Source organism: Amblyomma americanum, chromosome 4 (genome assembly GCF_052857255.1).
Source record: "Amblyomma americanum isolate KBUSLIRL-KWMA chromosome 4, ASM5285725v1, whole genome shotgun sequence".
In the NCBI taxonomy this organism is placed as follows: Eukaryota; Metazoa; Arthropoda; class Arachnida; order Ixodida; family Ixodidae; genus Amblyomma; species Amblyomma americanum.
In genome coordinates this window covers 125,179,404-125,201,057 of record NC_135500.1, presented here as the reverse complement: position 1 = coordinate 125,201,057, position 21,654 = coordinate 125,179,404, and the positions used below count along the sequence as shown (strand labels likewise).

At 44.7% G+C, this 21,654-nt stretch overlaps 2 protein-coding genes across 2 annotated transcripts in view; one reads left to right on the top strand and one right to left on the bottom strand.

Annotated features, from left to right (window-relative positions):
- Window positions 1-943: 943 nt before the first annotated feature.
- Window positions 944-19,750, bottom strand: LOC144128312 (isatin hydrolase-like). The gene is made up of 4 exons (XM_077661631.1): window positions 19,641-19,750; window positions 9,097-9,319; window positions 6,225-6,489; window positions 944-1,461 (listed from the first exon to the last, which is right to left on the bottom strand). Exons 2-4 carry the CDS (start codon window positions 9,312-9,314, stop codon window positions 1,135-1,137), a joined length of 810 nt encoding a protein of 269 aa, XP_077517757.1. The 5' UTR covers window positions 9,315-9,319; window positions 19,641-19,750; the 3' UTR covers window positions 944-1,134.
- The window catches only part of LOC144128313 (isatin hydrolase-like), a 36,142-nt gene continuing 29,949 nt past the window's right edge, over window positions 15,462-21,654 (top strand). Inside the window, exon 1 of the mRNA XM_077661632.1 lies at window positions 15,462-15,659. The gene's annotated coding sequence lies outside the window, so the exon portion shown is untranslated. The remainder of the gene's footprint in view (window positions 15,660-21,654) is intronic.

Sequence of the window (21,654 nt, the reverse complement as noted above, 5' to 3'; positions counted from 1 at the left end):
TCTCAAACTTTCAATGGGTGTACAGGAGGCCTTCTGTTTTGAGGCCTCCCGCTGCGATGAGAGTGCCAAGTGGGCCACTTTTGGTAAGCAGAACTGGCGCTGTGGGATGACATGCCTGTGCATACTATCCAGCCTGCACAGCGATGCAGAAACGATTCCTGGAATCTCATGGCCTTCGTCACCGCTTAGCAACGATGGGCACAGTATAAAGGAGCCATACTAAAGAGATGCGCCTGAGACCAATTAATGACCATCCGCAGCGAGCTATCCCCGATTTTGCTTTCACTGCACTTACCCTCCACTTCTCACAGCACGCTACCGGTCATTTCATTGCGAAAGAAAAATGAGACACGCTACGAGCAACAAAGAAACAGGCCGTGGAAGCGATAAAATGCTAACGAGCTGCAGAAATATTCTGCACGGCACGCTTATGGGGTGTTCAGCTGATAACAATGCCACTGCCTCGTTCACCACGTATTTTAAGAATGTGCATTGTGGGAAAGGAACAGGTGCCGAAAGAAAAAAACCATTCGGCTAGCCCAATGTTAAACTGCACGCAAGATATAGAAAATAATATTAAAAATAAGATTACTTATCCGAGCAGCATTAAGAACGGTGGAGATAGCCTGATGACCTTCGCATGTGCGTGAGTTTTATTTGGGTGTGTTCCGCTTTACCGTCATCGTCCTTACCTGGAGGAACTTGCCAAGCACAGTACCGCCTTCTAATCTTTGCCCATAAAGTCTACTACCCTCTCCTATTTGCTCAGCAACTTTAGTGCCAAAGGAGATAGCCCCTGTTACGAAAAAGTATGTAAACATAGATGCCAAATAATGCTAAACAGGCATACGAATGAGAAAAAATAATCAGTATAAATCATTTCAATAAAGGAGAGATGCTATGCTTAAAGGAGGGGGTCTGTATGAGCAGTCAGCAGCAATATACACATCCACGTGTTTATTGTGAAATAAAAAAAAAACTTCCTCCTTACCCCTATATACTACGCATGTTTATTTCAAGCCACTGCTTACTGGCACATTGCACACATAGTTCCAAGAATAAAAAATAAAGATGCTTTGGGTAGATTGACTGGTATTGAAAATGGCCGAAATGTCCACCGCGGGCCGAACACATTCAGTTCACGACGGGAGGCACCAGGGCGACCACACGTACGGGTGACCCACTGGCGCCGTCCAGCTTGAGTGGAAGTACCAGGGCGTACGCTCCCCTGATAGGTACCTGCTCCAGGCGGACGAGGTTCTCCAGGATGAAGATGTTCGCCTCCGAGACGGCACGGTGAGCAGTGTCGACGGTAGCCGCGTCCACGGAGGGTGTGTCTATGCCCACGCCGAACACGCTGCGCTCAGTAGCCAGGAAGGACGCGGACTCCGGAGTCATGGCTGGAAAGTGCTTCTCGCCGTTGGCGTCGATGCCCATGTACGCAGTGCGGTTCGGCCAGTGCTACTCGCGGAGAAAGAAAATCAAGTAAATCACCAGTGAGATATTCCAATGGAGTCTTCGCACCCGGCCATTAAACTCTAGCCTAAACTGTATGTACCATTCGTAGCGGCTTAGAAAACACGTGCTCACTTCATTCGAGCCTGACTGGTCAGAGGCGCAACCTCACTGAAGCTAAGTGCTTCATCTTGACTTAATTTCGAGATAGGATGCCTAAAGCACGCTCGCAAAGGAGACTGCATCCTGCATACGTTACTTTTAAACTAGGTTCCCGTCAAAATAAGAAGATGCTGGAATTCACTCAACATAGAATCGACCAAGTTGGTACGTCATTAAAGAGAGCAGGTTGTGAGAATGAAGCACTCATTTTCAGAAAGGAAGGCGAAGTTATTCAGCATACAGCAGTGCTCCAATAGTAGGAGTTTTTCACAGAGCACGTTCCCAGAAAAATGGCATAGCCACTTGAATTGTCTTGATGCTAGGCGTCTTAAATGCTATGCGAGCAAATGACGTCAGTGCGGAATTTCTACAACTTCGTTGAGCTGATAATTGGGCTTTCGCGAGCTTAAGGCCCATCTCAAGTTGTGCGATAATACCCTGCCTAGCGCCTTTGGTCTGTGTTGCTGGCGACGGTACGTTATCAAGCCGTGGTGCATGCAGGGTGGATGTTTCAACTTTTTCTGCAAAGAAGCATTTGCCACTTGTAGTTAGCGAACCTCTAAGCACACTTATACAGGGTGTTTCATCTAAGGCTTTACACAATTTCTAAAAATAGGCTTTTCGAGTTAGAAGAGCACTGTATTTGGCATAGCATCGTCAGAAGTGTCGTATATTTGAATACAGCTAAGACATTCTAGCAAATGGGATGGTTAACTAATATTGAATAGTTAACTTCAACTATTACTATTAGCAGTAATAGTTAACTATTACTGCTGGGCTCCTTAATTATTGAAAGGCGTACTGCTCACCGTATGTAACATCCATATCAGTTTTTTAGAATCCCGAAAGTGTGTTTACCCTCGGTGCTGAGGCCTAACGAATCCTGGCTACATCGCGTCAAAATGCCTGTGCTTTCGAGAAGCTTGCAGGCGAAGCAGCCTCTTGAGTGGAAGTGACTCGTCGAAATAGCCAAAATTTTCGGGCCATAGCGCCTAGAGTAACCACGTTATCGAAATTCTTGACTTGCACGGATATTACTTACTGCGGACTGCACGCTACTTAATAATAAAGGTACCTAACAGTAATAGTTAAAAAATAAACTATTCAATTGTGGTAAACCCGACTGCTAGATAGCACGTCTTAGCTGTATTCTAATTTATTACGCCACTGAAAATTCTATGCCAAAAAAGCGCGCTTGTAACTCAGAAAACCTATTCTTAAAAACTTGTAAAATCTTCGGTGAACACCCTGTACACATTTGATTTAGCCACTGGTGCGCTCAGCCGTTTAGCTGTATTATCATCCCACAGTCACCATTTGCAGAAAGTTGTGCTTCGAGTTTCAGATAACTTTGTTTATTTAAAATTGAAGTAGCAGGAATGCGATAGGGATCGCATTGTCATTAATAGAATGTGAAATGCAAGCACTGTAGCCAGGCGTTTATACAAAGTAATAGTATTCTGCAGAAATGTAAGAACGTTGTAATATAAATAACTATAGGCAACCAAAAACAGGACCAACATGGCGGTGTGACGCTTAAATAGTACGAGAGGTAGTTTTGGAATTAAAGATAGCTGAATAAATGTACAAGTATGAAGCTTAGAAACACAACGCTGTGTATTTGTTTAACTCTTAAGCGTTATGAATCTTCCTTTGCTTTTATTTTCAGGATGGCGTTTAAAACGACTCTTTCTACCACTAGTAAAAATAGGAATGGTAGCATATAGCGGTACTTGTCAAGCTTTTTATCAAATAAATTGATTTCGAACTCCTAAATAAATTAGGAACATGTTCTGCTAGTTTTCTGTTACTTATCTGGTGGTTTTGATTACATTTGATTGCTTTTTACTTTGTTTAACATGGATTTTGCTATAAGTAGAAATGTGGACATTTTTTGCCGTTCGTTGTGACTGGTGGCGCCTGGGTACATTGTTTTTGTGCACTTGAGGCATGGGTCCGAAACAGAAAACTGCTAGGTGCTGACACTATGCTTCGCCCAATTTTTCTATAATAGTGCATCGTTTTCAATTTTGTAAAATTATCACATAACCATCGACGGTTTGCCTGATCAGCACTCTATGACTCAGTGATTCGGCAAACTCCGCGAGAGGATCCGCACAGGCACAAAGTTCAGGTCAGGGAGTGGAGCTGCGCGCATCTACCCCTTTATTCCTATCGCTTATTGCACTGCTTAGCATACGCGGCACCGATATTCACGACAAACCACTTGGCAGACGCTGCGGAAAGCATGTTCAGCGCCTCACGAACTAGTCTCGCTGTCAAAGCTTAGCTCACTCTTCTTTAGTCTCCGCATATATTTACGGAAAGAGTTGCGGTCTGCGGTTTTGATAACCTGGAAATAAAAAGCAAAAAAAATTAAATGTCAAGATAAGTCCAGATAAATAGTCAGATAATGTCGTCCTCACATTTGTCCTTCGATTCTGCAGGATAGGCCTGCTTGCCTGCATGGTTCTTGCAAAGGTAAAACGAAGCAGTTCTAGCCTTCATCATCGCGGTCGCCTAATATCAACCCCTTTTCCTAGACGCAGTCCATGCCATCTACTGAAAACAATCTAGAACAATCGACGCGCTCAGCACAACTGATCAGAGGAACCGCTATCATTGCTAAGACTATAGAAGGATGTATTTGGCAGTGTTTGTTTTCAGTAGGCCTACCGGCATGTTTGTATTCTGTAGGTATTCCGTAAAACAACTTGAGAGAAGAGACTCTGGGGAAATCTCGGCTTTGATACCCAAACAGTGCGGTCACGATTCTTCTGCCTGTCTCCGTTTTCCTTGCACCCATAGCAGTGCCAGTTCGCCTTTGAAACAGCAACAAAAAAATAGTCGGTGGTTTTAGCATGGGTAAGCGCGGTATATCGTGCAGTAGCTGTATCCTTCACCCAGGTGTACCCTTCACCCGTGTGTACACAAGTGACGGCCTGCCCACAACTCGGTGGACGGGTGGGCCGCCTGCCACAAAGCAGGCTTTACGGACACACTAGTGCCCGAAATCAGAAAATGCGCCTAATAGCGCTACCGCACCAAATCAGAAACGCAGATTGGGAATTTTGATCATGGCATGCCAAGGCCACTGCTCTCGATCAGCCGGTTTTACGTTGTGGTAATGTAATATAGAAAATGATGAATTCTTCATACACAGGCATCAACCCACTACGCTACAGTAGACGTCTCTTACTATATTATATCGAAATAAACCAAACAGAGGGTACTGTAGCACACATGGCCCACTTTTCTACTAGAGCCCTAAAACAACATCAGACTTATTTCCAAAACCTGCCGCGGTGGCCCAGTGGTTAGAGCGCTGGGCTACTGATCCGGAGTTACAGGGTTCGAACCCGACCGCGGGGGCTGCGTTTTTATGGAGGAAAAACGCTAAGGCGCCCGTGTGCTGTGCGATGTCAGTGGACGTTAAAGATCCCCAGGTGGTCGAAATTATACTGGAGGCCTCCACTACGGCACCTCTTCTTCCTTTCTTCTTTCACTCCCTCCTTTATCCCTTCCCTTACGGCGCGGTTCAGGTGTCCAACGATAAATGAGACAGATACTGCGCCATTTCCTTTCCCCAAACACCAATTATTATTATTATTACTCCAGGAGATGGCTATGCCAAGCAGAGCCTTAAGCAGAGGTATGATTCGGGACCTACGCCAACCTCCAGGTACAGCGAGGCAGTCGGTGGTAGTCCTCGCCTGAGCTTCGCGCACATGCGGCAACTCTTGCTCAGTTTGCCGGTTCGCTCTGTCTTAGGTCGCTGACCAAGCAAGCATTCGACGGTCGCGTGTTAGTAGTGAAACGTTGCAAACCTCTACATTGCAAATAACTTTGCAAAATGAAATGAGACTTGAACACGTTTTAGTTTCAACAAATACAACCACGTATGCAGACGTGCGCAGGCATAAAAAAATTTTCTTCTCAGAACGTCCTGAGTGGACGACGAAACGGCAGCTGTTTAGAAGTACTATCGCGGACAGAAGTGCCCAGGACGTGGCTCCGACGGCCGGAGCAAGTCACACTGCATGCTGCGCCATCTAGCGATGTTTCGCCTGGTTCGAGATAAAGCTTGCGCCCTAGCTCGGGTGCAAGCCTGCACTCGCTGGCTTGTTCACGCGAGTTGCTTTTCACCCAGGAACCTTCCGCGAGATGCAGCTACGTGGCCATTGGCTAATTCTGTGATTTGCTTGCAATCCAGTTTTAAACGCAAGCCACATGCGGCGTTATTGGCAGCGTCATTGTTAGCGGTTGTGTGTGGTCGAAACATGCTCATTCATTTCACTCTTTCTGGCCCGGATAGCAGAATAGGCTTCCGTAGAGAAAAGGTGCAAGCGGCCTTGTCACCACCGCAGCGAACGCTCTCAACCGATGCCTTCATGGCGGCATCTCGCAGAAGATTCGGGGGCAAAAAGCAACTCGCGTCAAAGCGACAGCCAATACATGCTTGTAAACAAGCTAGGACGCGCATGCGCGTATTTTTTATCTTAAAACAGGTGAATTATCACTATATAGCGCTGAGATGCAGTTTTCCCTGCTCCGGCCATTGGAGCCGCGTCCTGGGCAGTTCTGTCCCCGATAGTGTACATTCTTACCTTAGACTGTCCAGTATGAACCACGAAAAGACAACCGCTGGGAAGACGTCCATGCCGCTCCTCCCAGTTAAGAATGTCGTCCGTTGACAGAAGATATTCGGAATTCAAAGCGACCTTATCTCGCACATCTACACGTGCCACTGGCAGGAATAGAAGCCTCTCCAGCGGTATCTGTGTTGCGTCCCAGCCATCCTTATAGAAGTGCACAGGAGAGTCCAGATGGGTACCTCCGTGGATGACATTTTCTACGATATCTTCCTGGAACCTGGAGAGCCAACAAAGTTTTAGTCGGCATAAGCCTCTAACTTGTGCACGCCAAAACATTGCAACTATTGCAACCAGAGTATGCATTTAAATGCAACATCTAAAAGTGCAGCTCACAGAATTAGAATTAAACTAAAACAAATAAACCCTTTCTTGCTTTCTGAATAGAAGTTCTATGTTTAAGGACCTGCCTGAAACAATTAACTGAGCTTCTCTTGGAGGGTCTTGCTGTCAGAATGCTTCTCGTCCACCGACTTGATACTAGTGTAGTGAGATATAGGAAAGGTTCGGACATTCTCGCTGTCTACAACTACTTCTAAAGTTTTTTCAACCAGGGAGCCCAGAAAAAACGTTTGATTTACGGAGTGCGAGCTGCCCAAAAATTGAAGAGTTTTCTTTGCCATGGACTGACATTTTTCGATATTGTGTTTGCATGGGCCTTTAGCCGCATCACTGAGCCAATCGCACTCAGCAAAGCGGGGATTTTTTTTTGTTGTTGTTGTTGTTGTCTAGCCTCTTATTTTTAATGGTCTTCTTGTATGGAGTTTAACATTTTCTTATTCCGTAAGGAATTTTCACAATGCCAAACTGGCTACGTTTGCAAATTATTGCCCAACACATTCCAATCCGCTTATTAGCTACCCTCCTTTAACCAGAAGAAGAAAAGCTTTTAGGTAATTAAAGGTGGCGACAAAGAGTAACCTCGTTGAAAGGAAAGTGACACCTGGCCGCAAGCATCTTGATAAAAAAACCTGTAAGTGAAGTCGTAGCTACAGTGCATGTTCTATAATTAGTCGTGTTTTAAACTAGCTATGGCTTGTATCATGAGAGTTCAGATTGTATAAGACAGCAAATATCAATCATTTCTGGATAACCTTAGTGTAAGAATCAGCTCGAGTAATTTTTTACCTAAAGTAAAGAAGAATACCATAAAATGGGTTAATTTGGAGGGTAATTGAGGGGTAAATTTTGAACTTATTGATATCTACGAGATACTTAAAAATATGGGCTAAAGAAAACACCTATATTCATCACTATTTCTTGGAACTATGCCTGAGGACCACTGCACTGGATACATCTTCTGCAATAAGCACAGTCGGAGGAACTTCTTTCACAGTGGTTAACTGAAAATTCAAATTGATTTCTTTGCTTCAAGCGAGCTGGTAGTTTTCCACAGGTATATCTACAAGTGATATCGTAATAAAAGGAAGCGTGGTTTTCTGGAGAAAATTCCCGCCACCTATTAGAATCCATCAGAAACATTTAGGGTGATGCGCGAGCTGGTACTGTCCCGATTGCGTAGCTCAATGATACCTGCGCCACCAATTTTTAATGGTGACAGGGAAGAGAGTAGAGAAGGTAAGGTATACGCACGGCAAATTTAGAAATTAAAGCCATAGCATCTCTTTGTAGAAGTAGAGCAAATAATCATACAATGGTAGTGTTTACTTTCTCACAGTGCGATCAGATGAACTTGTAATTGCAACATAAAAATATCGTAGGACCTCTAAAAGTGACGAAGGCCGCATACCTCTGGGTATGGGGCGCAAAATGAGAAGCCAACATTCACTACGTTGTATGCAGGGACTGAAGGCCTACGCTACAGATGTGCCGCTAGCGGACATTTCGGTTCTTTATTTTTGGAAGGTGTGATTTAAATAAAATTCAAAATTTTCTTTACACATCTGGAGGTTCCCTCTTGTAAGCCATTAACAACGCGAGCCGCATTTTGTGAAATTAATGATGACATTGAAACGCGGCTAGAGTCACAGCACCTTCCTGTCATTTGCAAAAATTGCAGCTCGGGAAGAATTTTAGATAAAGTCAGTGGTCAGAATGGCTGTGGAAAATTCATCGGCGGTGCATATCTTCAATAGAAAAACAAAAAGCAAATCTTTTGGCAATTCAAATAGCTTACCAATAAACAGAATTCAATAAGAGCTCCCTATATCTTGATCAGTTTTTCCCTTGTCGTTTTACAGTTGAATAGTCGAATTCGTTTGCATTTTTTTATGTTTGAGCCAGTTTAAACGAACGAGTGCGGTATTTTGCGCTGCAGTCATCACAAAAACTCAACTACAAAACTTGGATTTTTTTTTTGCCTCTCACCTATTGATTGCAGCAGCCAGTGCTTTTTTTTCAATCAATTTTTTTTATTCACTTCAAGCATATACCCAAAGGCACGGGTTGAATGAGATTTTATGCTAAGCTGCTGCACTGTTTACAATACAACTGGCGCTATAATAGTAAACATCGCGTTTTTCCACCAATCAAATTTTCCCCATCTTTGCGCAATATAAAGTTTGCTTATGTTAAAATTTTTAAAAAATCTGCGGACGAATATAACTCTGCATCCAGAATTACAACTGTTTACCCAAGCAAAATAAATTCGTCAGAACAAAGAGAAAAAGTTTAGTTTTTCTTACTTTTGTTGGGTGAGACTAAGAAGGAAAACTGGTACTAAATAGAAAATTTGTTTTCCGTTCTTGAGGTCATCAATAAACAGCAGCCACCGCATCAATGGCACATAGTAAAGTGAAACATATATGCCCTAAGTGTGCTTGCGCATTTCTTCCCATACGATGCGCATACTAAGCTATATACATACCATCCCTCCCTTGTTGAATTGTAGATCGTCACGTTCAGCCTGTAGTAGCCGTCGTCATCCCAGTAGATGGTCGAGTCGTTGAAATTGTGCGACAAGTCCACCGTCTGGTAGCTCTCCCACAAAGGCGCGGGAATGCCACTTGGAGCTCGACACACTTCACTGTGGCTTGGCATCAACAGCACAGTGAAAGAGAGCCATGCCAATAAAAAAGGCGTCATTTTACCTAAAAAAAAAGACAGAGTTTCTTTGAACTTGTAATATAATAGGATGCCACTTCGTCGTCGCGACGCAACACAATATGAAAGAGCAGTGATCCGCTCTGAAGATCGCGGACTCTCGCCTTCAAAACACTGGTGCTTCACTTCCTACCGCAAACTATCGGTTGCTTCGCTGCAAAGGAGACGGCAAATACACGGCGAAGAACCAGGGAGCTGACCGCGAAGGCAATAAAATGTCAACAAGCCTGAGAAATTTTGCGCACGGCGCGTATACGGTCCTTTTCTGATAACAGCTCCGTCCTATCGTTGGGCCGGCGCAGTGTGTGTCGTTACGAGTGTTTTATCGCCCTGAAACCACGGTTGGGCTACGAGAGACGCCCCTGCGGAGGACTCCCGAGAGTAGTTTCGACAACTGTGGTTATTGTACGCGATACGCATCAACAATAAAGAATAAATGGGCATGGGCAGGGCACCTAATGCAAAGAGAAAATGAACAATGGTTTTGGGGGGGGGGGGGGGGGGGGTTTAACGTCCCAGAACGGCTCAGTCTATGAGGGGCACCGTAGTGAAGGGCTCCGGAATAATTTAGACCACCTGGGGTTCTTTAACGTGCGCTGACATCGCAAAGTACACGGGCCTCTAAAATTTCGCCGCCATAAAAATTATACAGCCGCGGCCGGGATCGAACCCGCGTCTTGCGATATAACCACTGAGCCACCGCGGTGGCGAACGATGGTAACAGTGCGAATACCAAAAAAAAAGAAAAACTAGACAATCATAGCAGGATGCGGCAGAGCGTCAGGTGGGCAGGTGAGATTACGAAGCTTCAGGGGATCGGCCAGCCGAAGCTCGCATATTGAGCGTTGCGTGGAGGAATAAGAGAAAGATATTTGTACTGCACTGGACGTAGTGAGCCCAAAGATGATGACATGGCAACACGTACAGGGCTATTTTGCATAGCGCCTCTATCGAAATGCCGCCGCCGTGGCAAGGATTCGACCCCGCGACCTTTGGCTCAGCAGCCGAACGCAATAATGACGCCTGGCGAAGTGAGAGCTCGTGCCTGTTCAGCGGTGGAGTTTTGAAGAAACGTAAGCTGCCTATGTTCAAGCAGCGCCAATTCATTATCTGCCCCCTAGCTTATGCATATGGAAATGTAAGGTTCGAAATTTAAATTGATAATGGACAGTTTGTGTAACTCCGCACTATCTCAAATTGCTGACGTGTTTCCATCAAAGGCCAGTAAGTTTCGGGACCTTCACGAATTTTCGTGTCGGCTCTCGATCAATGTGCAAATGATAAGCATAATTATTTGCAAGGGCTTTAATTTTTTTTCGCCCACTTTAGTGTTCATTTAAAATGCAATCTTAAAACCGTTTACTCCTTTTAAATTTAAGAGGAGATTGCCGGCATATGCCATTGCAGTGATAAATTAACTGACATTTCGCACCTCCAGATCACGCAGCCCGCCAAGCTACGCGGCCAAGTGGAATGGCGTTCTTTACGGATGCAACCCTTGGTCCAAGTCTACATTATCCAAATGTCCAATTAAACACGCAAGTTTTCTTTTAAGACTTGTCACGCCAAGAAACAGTGTACACAAAATAGGATAATGGACAACATCGTGACCACCGGAGAAAGTCGCTCGCACAATTGTCTTGTTAAATTTTGAAACAATAAATTGTTGCGTGTCATTTCATGTTGTCGAATTATCCGCTTCTTAAGACGACATGCAAGCGACAAATACGGTAGCGAAATTCTTCATCGCGGCACTCAGGAATCCACGAGGGAGCAAAAAGATTATGCGTCTCAATCCCTGCACCTGACACTACTGGAAATAGAAATTTATTGTGGAAAACAGCGCAGAAAACGGAAGATGAGATAAAAAAAGAGTATATATGACGGCCGCTGTCTCTCTACTAATGCTTTATTCGCAAAACATTGCGTTTATATAGGAAGAAAAGAATTGATCATACAAATAACAAAAAACACTAGAATGAGCGCGGTCATCATGAAACGCCCATAAAAGCGAGGTCTTCATCTGACAATACCTACTGAGACATCAGGAGGCTATACACCGCAGCAGACACAGGACAGAGGGAGGGGACGGCACAGGGCAGTACTTACAAGTAAGATTTTATTGCAAAGCTTCATCGGTTCTCTGGGTCCTTTGTCTGCTGCGGTGTATAGCCTCCTGATGTCTCACCAACTGGCCTACACATCTACCCCCCTAAGTTACCTATTGATGTTTTACTAATTTATTTATGACGTTTATTTTGCTATACGGAATGTTTTATTCGCTTCAATAGTGGTCTGATCTTCGTCGGTATAAAGCACCTGTGTGCGATGAAACAATGCAGCGCACTTGTCCTTGTATCCTTGACACTGAGCTACCAGATATGATAGCCGACTGCCCTATAAGGCTGTCACAGGCGTGTGTTTAAGCATTGCCCCGTCTGCCCGATTTATCGGGGTCCTCATTGCAGGAGAAAACTGTACACGACTCTATTGTTGCTAGTAACGAACTTTACACTCTGCGAAATGCCGCACCCTGTACTTTTGTTCTTCGTTCTTGGATCGCTGGTGACACCCGCCTGAGCTTGACAGGGGCTGAAATCATCCCATGAACACTGTACGTTATCGATACGTTATTTAACCCGTGCGAGATAGGGCGCATGTAGGGCAGTACTGAAGTTTTTTTTTCTCCTTTTTTCGGGCAGCTATCCTGCGCTTGCTGATCGGGATGTCGCTTCACCCACCAGTAACCGAAAGCAAGCCCCTGTCTTCACACAATCTGGGTCAACTCACCGTCGCAACCTTTCACTATTTTCCAGTGGCCTGATTAGGAACCATTAAGTAACTTCAGTTACCTTGGTTTACACAATGGTCCAATTCTTTTACACTACCGCGCGACCCTCGACCCACCAGCTTGTCAGCGCTTTATCACGCCGAGTAGCGGCGAAAGAAGCGAGAATAAGCGCATGCGTGACACATATGCGCTCATTCTCTCTTGTATCACCGCTCATCACCGTGATACGGCACTGACAAACCGGCGGGTCTTATCCGGCGACTCTAGGTGGGTTGATGATCACGGGATACTGTTAAGCAATTGGCCTGTTGGATGTACCACCGTCAGCACGCTTAACATGAACGCGCGATTGCGCGTCCTGCGCTGATATTACAGCCCCTGAGCGCTGGGTGCTTAGTCGGCTGCTGGTCTGATACAATAATAGGGTGGAAGCAGGGCACGAGTTTGCTCCAACCGCCACAAGTAGAGCGTGCAGCATGGTTTTGTACTCAGCGTCCAGCCCTCATGGGCTTTAATATCACCCCAGGACACGCTATCGAGCGTTCGTGTTAAGTGTGCTGACGATGGTACTCCCGATATATGTGATCTTTGGTGAACCGCCGCCTCAATTCCAATGCAGTGCTTCAGATTCTCGCGCCTCAAAGGTGAATTGCCATCCGCAACCACAGCCCATGAACGCCTTGGCTATATATATATATATATATATATATATATATATATATATATATATATATATATATATATATATATATATATATATATATATATATATATATATATATATATATATATATATATATATCAGTCAAAATACTTTACTCCTTACAGGGGCAACGATGTCCTGGTTTGTGTGAACACAGCTTGCCTTGCCATCGTACATACACACTAAACAAATTCTCACCCTTAAGGGTGTAAATCAGGTGTCCCCAGACGAACCCCCATTTCCAATTGTTGGGTGCTAAAAAAGGGTGCAGAGATCAGCACCTTTAAGGAAGGGTGCACTTAGTGATATTTTAGAGGATGTAATGGTAGCACTCTCATTAAAGGGTACTATTTTCTCATAACACCTCTACGAATACATGCTGCAAGGCTGCTCCACATTGATCCACCCAGGAAGCAAAACCCTTGGACTGATGCGCACCCTCTAAACTTTCATGCTGTGCACCCTCCTGAATGGTGCTGATCTCTGCACCCTTTTTAGCACCTAAAAGGGTGTTAGTCCGGGGAAAAGCTGCTTTGCACCCTTAAGGGTGAGAATTTGTTAAGTGTGTACGAAGGCAGAATGCCGGTAGAATCGCAGTTCTAGTAAACTTTTTACCCTCAGCCCATAAAATGTAACAAAGGCCAAATTGTCATTGCAATCAGTTAGACAGGCTTTTACACGCTTGGGCGTGCATTTTATGCAGATGCTGTAATACAGCCTCTGGCATCGGTTATCAATACCTCACAGTTGGCGGGGTTATGACCCTCTAGGGAAGTCACAAGGCGGTCGGAGTGGAGAATCTTTAGTGGGTCACACTTGTTTAGGGAATAAAGTTGTCGTTTCAGAAACGTTTAGCACGTGCTGTCGCCACCTATTCTTTTCCGGCACAATAGCCTGAAACGGGACGTCAACCTTATGGATTTAAGGCACAGAGAAGACTTCTAAATGCATTACTTGTTGCTTTACTTTCACATCTTTTAAGGAAACAGGAGCGAAACTGTCGCTCTCAAAAAGACAATAAAATAGCCTTCTTTATGTGAGAAAAGAACTCTCTGGTCATCTGAGCAGATCCACTTGGCTATGGCGTTCATAGAACTGGATTTAATTCCTTTTGCCATTGTGTTTTCAAGAACATCAAAGCATTCTTTTATGCACCTTTGAAAACTTTCAAAAGCGCTGCAACAGGGGACACAAAGAGAAAGACACGAAGGACAAGTGCTTTTATTTCGAGTATTTCTGTTTGTGTCCCCTGTCGCAGCGCTTTGTAAAGTTTTCAAAGATGTACCAACTAGCTCAATTGTCCGTGTTACTCTGTCATACACCGGAATCTTTCATCTTAAGCACTATCCTTGCGAGAGATTTTGACAAGCTTTAAGTTTTTCCGTGGCGTCAGGCTCATCCATCACTTCCAAAGCCTAACTCGTGATCGGTACAATGAAAGATACATTGTTGATGCTTATTCTTTTTAGGCAGATAACAAGTACCGAAAAAAAATTTTCCCAAAGTTCCTAAATACCATCCTAAATATTTACTCAGTAGCAACTGATTTACACACAGAAAATCATTCAATCACTTTTTAAATAATTTCCTAACACAGTTTTTGTACTTATGAAACAAAGTGGCGTCTTATCAAAAAAAAAAAAAACTGGCTGGCGGTATAGCCTTGCTAAGCACGCAATATTTTGCGAAAGCACTGTTTTTTGCAGGTGGACACCTGCCATCACCGCCACGTACCTGAAAGCGCGAATGAGGTGTCCACTGACCCACGGAGTCGGTTATGCGCGTCTTCAAGTTTTTCATCATCAGTGCCAATTTACCCAATATACGCAGGCACTCCAGTGCCGCGTTTCTGCAGTAATGTTGTCAACGCCAACGCGTACTGCTCTAATGCCGTGTTTCTGTGACAACATTGTCCATGCCAACCCATGCAGCCTACATACTTCTCTCACTACCGCCACATAGCTCGAAGCATGAATATTTGTTTCATAGTAGTATTAGATGATTAAGGCGATGTGCAATGCACAGGGGGACAGTGTGTTGCAGTTTAACACGAGGCGCGATCAGCTGGTGCGATAGCATAGTGCTCTCGTGCAGGCGACCAGCAAAGCTGATGTCCTCGCGGGTTCGAATCCCAGTCGCGGAAATATTTATTTATTTATAGTTTGCTCAAGGTCAAGCATCACACAAGTCGGTTTGACCTCAAGAAGCAGCGCTTTCGCGCTAAAACTAGTATTTCTCTGAAGAAAGCAATTGACCGCACTTCCAAAATGCCGTGCTCGCCCTCAGAAAGAGCTGTTTTTGAAAATTTATCTCAGACAGCTTGCCCCCCTTGTCTTCAGAGACACCGCCGCCTATGCTGAAAAGCTGCTCCACAGAGTGGCTCGACGGCACATCAGCGTTGTGTTCGATAAAAAGCTCCAAAAGGCACTTCAAGACTGACATCACCGTCTGACTTCAAGTGTCGTACTCGAAGCAGACGCGCAGTTCCTGTGCAGCAGCATCTTGAGTATCGTCTACGGACAACTTGTCAAAGCATAAGAAGGATCAAATTCTAGCGTTTTGCAATACTTCTGTTTTGGAAGCACTGTGGCGGAGGCCAACTGCGGACGCAGAGCAAAATCTTGTCTAGCTATCTCTGCCACTGGCCCACTCTCACCGTCCGGTACCTAGAGACGTTTGAAGCGAGGGAGACGGGAGGTGCTGATAATCAGGGATCTGTACGTTGGTGCAGCAACAAACCTGTTGGAAGCAACCGGCGTCGCCTTAAATGCGTTCGAGAAGTTGTTGAGCATTTTCAGCAAAGTAGCATCTCCAAGTACAAGCCGAGGCGAAGGCAAGTTCCCCAATATCCACCTCCTAAAAACTCTTAAAAATGTCGTTCATAAATGTATTTTGCCCTACCTGACTATCGTAATATATTGCCTTAATATATGGCTTTGCGCATCTCTCTCTACGACCTTTCCCACTGACTGAGTTTACTCCGGACTTCATCGTGATGCTTTAAATTAGAATGCTGATAGAATACTGATAGCTGTTCTTTCCTGTTTTGTTCGAAGGCATCCTTTACATATACCGCTACGAGTTTCTTCTTTAACATGTTTCATGTACTATGCATGGTAACTTGTGTGTCAGGTTATAGGGTGAACTGGGTTCACATTCTTCTTTTCTTCTTGCTTTGTTTAATGTGTTTTTAATGTGCTGTTTGCTATTTATTCTGTACACTTCACAGTAATAAATTCAGTTGTGAGACAGCGCTTGTCCGTGTTCTCTTGCTTCCGTCCCGTTCTTCTTTCGCGCTGTTTTTTTTTTTGTTTTTCAATCATACATCCTCTACAACTTGCCCAATTTAGCATGCTTGTTCGCATTCTCAAATTGTTCGTTTATCTAAGTTCAACTATCTTGAGTCAGTGTGAAGTCGAGATTACCGCATCGTTCTTTGCTGGCGCTTCGAATCGTTGCGTAAAACAGGCATAGGCCAAATCATAGGCTCACTTGTTTGTTGGGAGCTGTGATTTCAAGCTAACTATGCTCTGCTCACATCTCTTGTTCTCCACACCCGTTGTAGGTCCACTTTCTCTGCAACTTATAATACCGACCTTGTTACTGCTATTAGCGTATTTTCGGTCGTAATGAGATTATAGTCGTGCCCCGTTAATAAGGACCACTCGACTTAAATTTTTTTATACATTAATCCTCGTTAATATGAGAACTCGCCGCGCGGACAATGTGCAGGGCGAAAAAATCCAGAAACCATTAGGGTCCATGCATTTCTGGCGCGTTGATAAGAACGGCGATGCGCACAAATCCCGACGGCCTCAGCCAGATGTTTCCTTTCCTGCATCTTTAGAGCAGGACACCAGTGAAAGGCAATGCACAAGTGCTAATACCTTAATGACAGCCTTTTTTTTTAGTGCTTCATGCTTTACAGTACTCAGGGGCCGAGTTTTTAATACTTTACTGTTTGCCGTATTAGATGATTGAGGTAAAGAATGCTCTAGCTCGCGCTATGTTGCCAGCCGCATTTAATAGCTGTCAACGACTGAGTAGAGATAGGTACCAGCGGTTGGGGGGTTGTGAGCACTCGTAGTTTGAAATGCGCCTTTATTCCATGAAACGCCATCACACGTGTAATGGACGACTGGGGGCTTCGGACTGCGCCCCATTATTTAAAAGACAATTGCGAACAGAAAAAAAAACATTTCCGAGGTGCTTAACTATCAATACATTACACGCGCCCGACCTGTATATATGTTATATGGCGATGAAGATATGTCATCGAAAAAAGTACACTGTGGTAAAGCGAGGTTTTCATAAGGTGTGAGCTTGTGGCCTAGCAAAAAGAGAACATCGTTTATGCGGCAATGTTGGCGGCAATGGATCGAATTCCGCGGCATTTCTGTTTAGGGCGCGCCATTTCATAATTCAACTCGAAATTGTGACCATCGCTGCACATTTAGCTAGCATCAGCGGATGAAACCGGGACGAATAGCCCCGCTATTACCAGGGCAGCGTTTCTAGCTGAAGTGTAGAAGTTACCGTGTGTCGCTCTGCATATACCAATATACCAATAGAGACGATGGTAATAAATTGGTAGTGTGCATCTGCATTGTTATATAGCTGGGTTGAGACTGCGCTGGCAATGCGATGGTTCTTGTCATTAAAGGCTTGGTACGAGAGAAACCCGTTGCCTTTCTTGGCAACGAGAAATACAAGGTCACAGCTGCTAGGCGGTCGGAAGCTTTAACATGTGGCAAGACACCAGCTGAACGCGTCTTCGTTATTACACTCGTATGGCCCGCAGATTCCTTGCTCACGAGCCACATCATACTGCACTTTTGGCATTGTTGTGGACAGAAGATTTAAATCATTTGCCCGAATGATTTCTCCTAGTTCCGGTTCGAAAACACTCTAGCGATAAAACTTCGCCGGGCTTAAGGCGGGCGGCAAGGCTCGCATCTTAATTTAACAGCGCGTGAGTTTATATTATTACTGTATTAGTGTCGTTATATGAGTGTCAAATGGTGCTTCTGACAGTGCGGGTGCGTGCTTTGTATTTGGTTTATGGTGTATGGGGGTTTAACGTCACAAAGCGACTCAGGCTATGAGGGGCGCTGTAGTGAAGGGCTCCGGAAATTTAGAACCTCTGGAGTTCTTTAGCGTGCACTGACATCGCAGAGTACACGGGCCTCTCGAGTTTCGCCTCCATCGAAATTCGACAGCCCCGGCCGGGATCGAACCCGCGTCTTTTGGGTCAGCAGCCGAGCGCAGTAACCACTCAGCCACCGCGGCGGCTGCTTTGTATGTTAACCTAGGGGATGTTCTTATCAAGACAGCTCGACGCAAGCCTTTAGTCGTCGGTGGCATAAGCAGCGGATCAAGCTAGCGTCATTCGAAAATCAAAATCAATTTTGTTCCCTTTTTTTTTTGCCTCAGAGGCGTCCACGCTCGAAACTAAACGGTAGTCCGCGGTTAAGATTTGTCCACTTAATTGCTCTCATCTTAATTTACCTTCCTTTGGCCACCTTTTTTCATTTTTTTTTCTGCATCGCGCCCATTACTGGCTCGGATTTTCACCCACCGCATCTGTTCATACCCAGCCCCGGGGTGAATGCACTTGCGTGTGGGCTTACTTGCGCGCATTTCCTGCTTTGTTCCGGTGTACTCGATGGGCAGATTTACCAGGTCACGTGAAAAAATGTGGCGCCCTAATTTGGTAATAACATAATAGGAAACCTGAAAGAGGGACTGTTAATCGTGCTCTAGCTGGCAGCCGAAATAGAACGTTCTTTTTTTCTGGTCTTGCACATTACGTCAAAACATTACGTCAAAACAAAAAGGGCATTGACGCTGGAAGCAGGAACCGCGCGCAGCAGAGTAGTCACAGCCGTCCTGAGAAGCACCACAGTTAGAGCTCCAGACAACAGCGTGCGCCGTAAACACTTTCTCAGTAAGTGTCCATCATCCTCAATTCTATTATGGAAAACGATCCGAATGCAGCTCACTAACAGACGAAAAGGCGAAAAGAAACGTTTACGTCACTATACAGGCGCTGTGGTATGAGCCTGTGGTACTGGCAGTCATAGATTGGAAGACGCAAGGACAGGAGTCCTGTTAACTTGGAGATCGAAGACAGGACAATGGCTTAATGTGCATAATAGTATACAACGCCTGTAATGTTTCAATGTCGTATTGACTGAGAGCGGGAAACGAAATTAGAATGGGAGTCGCTGCGTTTCTTGAAGAAAATTTTGCACAGCAAAGCGTACACTCCTGTCGCTTCGTCCAAGCAAAGAAGCGCCAATGGAAAGAACAACCGCGGAGGACACAGGCAAGCCCAGTTGATGAAATGGAATTTGCAAAAAGACGCTTCCTCAAATGAGAGAAGCGGCGGCAGAACAGCAGGAAGTGATCTATTGTCTCAGGTTCGGCACAAAAAGGGCACAGTGGGGAAACCGCCTGGCCAGATCTGTGAAGGTGGATATTTAGAAAGGGAACCCGGCAACGCAAGCGTGTGAAAGAGACCTCTAGTCTGTGCGAGCGCCAGTCATATTGGCCATGCTCCACGCAGCCCTCGTCATCTTTTGTTTGTACGTCCGGGTGATTCTAGAAAACGAGGCAAAAAAATCTGAGCTAAAGAATGCACTTTGCGCGAGCAGAGGCCGCAATTGCTTGTTCCGAGCGACGAACTGTCGCGTTTTGCCCCTTACATAGGCTCCTACTCAATAAATTTTGTAGTCATGAAGATTGCCACATAGGGAACTGTAATTGTTTTCACAGCTAGCCAAGGAGATGCAGTAGCAACACAAATACGTACCTTGTCGCAGTAGTTCACGGCTACGCTGTTGCACAGGTCCAAAGAAACGGGACGTTCGAATTTCTCACCCTTTTTGGTGGGACAGCCACTCCACCGAAAGTCGCTCCAGAATTTTCTCCGGAAGTGGGCAATGCAACATTCCCACCGTTTTAACATACATTTAGTGGACACATAGCGGCACCTAATGGTTGTTTAAAAAACCTAATTATTCTAAAAAAATTTACGCTAGATGCCGCTAGATGAGACATGTCTCATTTTGCCCCATGTCTCATTTTACCCCGCCCTACCCTATGTAACTTTTGGCAGTTTGGATCACTAAGCACCTTAAAAAACGACAGCTACTTCGCAATACATTAATTAACGGTGCAGTAGAGGGATTGCTATCCCGTCCAAATAAAGCATTTTCTTGTTTAGCTCAAAATCGCAAGCCTTAGAAACAAAGGAGTTCCCGTTGGAACTTAACTCACTTGCCCATAAACTTGATATCTTGGCATTTGCAGAAACCTGGTTCACTGACCTGTCTGACATTGTTCAATTTGAAGACACAATTCTCATGTGTCTTTGTTCAGAGACAAGAAAAAAAAAGGGGGGGGGGGGGGGGTGGAGTGTCTTTTCATACTTTCGTGAAGTATCATGCGGCTGCATTGATTTTTGCCGCCCTACCCTATATCACTTTTGGCAGTTTGGTTCACTAAGCACCTTAAAAAACGACAGCTACTTCGCAATACATTAATTAACGGTGCAGTAGTGGGATTGCTATCCCGTCCAAATAAAGCATTTTCTTGTTTAGCTCAAAATCGCAAGCCTTAGAAACAAAGGAGTTCCGGTTGGAACTTAACTCACTTGCCCATAAACTTGATATCTTGGCATTTGCAGAAACCTGGTTCACTGACCTATCTGACATTGTTCAATTTGAAGACACAATTCTCATGTGTCTTTGTTCAGAGACAAGAAAAAAAAAAGGGGGGGGGGGAGTGTCTTTTCATACTTTCGTGAAGTATCATGCGGCTGCATTGATTTTTGCCGCCCTACCCTATATCACTTTTGGCAGTTTGGTTCACTAAGCACCTTAAAAAACGACAGCTACTTCGCAATACATTAATTAACGGTGCAGTAGTGGGATTGCTATCCCGTCCAAATAAAGCATTTTCTTGTTTAGCTCAAAATCGCAAGCCTTAGAAACAAAGGAGTTCCCGTTGGAACTTAACTCACTTGCCCATAAACTTGATATCTTGGCATTTGCAGAAACCTGGTTCACTGACCTGTCTGACATTGTTCAATTTGAAGACACAATTCTCATGTGTCTTTGTTCAGAGACAAGAAAAAAAAAGGGGGGGGGGGGGTGGAGTGTCTTTTCATACTTTCGTGAAGTATCATGCGGCTGCATTGATTTTTGCCGCCCTACCCTATATCACTTTTGGCAGTTTGGTTCACTAAGCACCTTAAAAAACGACAGCTACTTCGCAATACATTAATTAACGGTGCAGTAGTGGGATTGCTATCCCGTCCAAATAAAGCATTTTCTTGTTTAGCTCAAAATCGCAAGCCTTAGAAACAAAGGAGTTCCGGTTGGAACTTAACTCACTTGCCCATAAACTTGATATCTTGGCATTTGCAGAAACCTGGTTCACTGACCTATCTGACATTGTTCAATTTGAAGACACAATTCTCATGTGTCTTTGTTCAGAGACAAGAAAAAAAAAAGGGGGGGGTGGAGTGTCTTTTCATACTTTCGTGAAGTATCATGCGGCTGCATTGATTTTTGCCGCCCTACCCTATATCACTTTTGGCAGTTTGGTTCACTAAGCACCTTAAAAAACGACAGCTACTTCGCAATACATTAATTAACGGTGCAGTAGTGGGATTGCTATCCCGTCCAAATAAAGCATTTTCTTGTTTAGCTCAAAATCGCAAGCCTTAGAAACAAAGGAGTTCCGGTTGGAACTTAACTCACTTGCCCATAAACTTGATATCTTGGCATTTGCAGAAACCTGGTTCACTGACCTGTCTGACA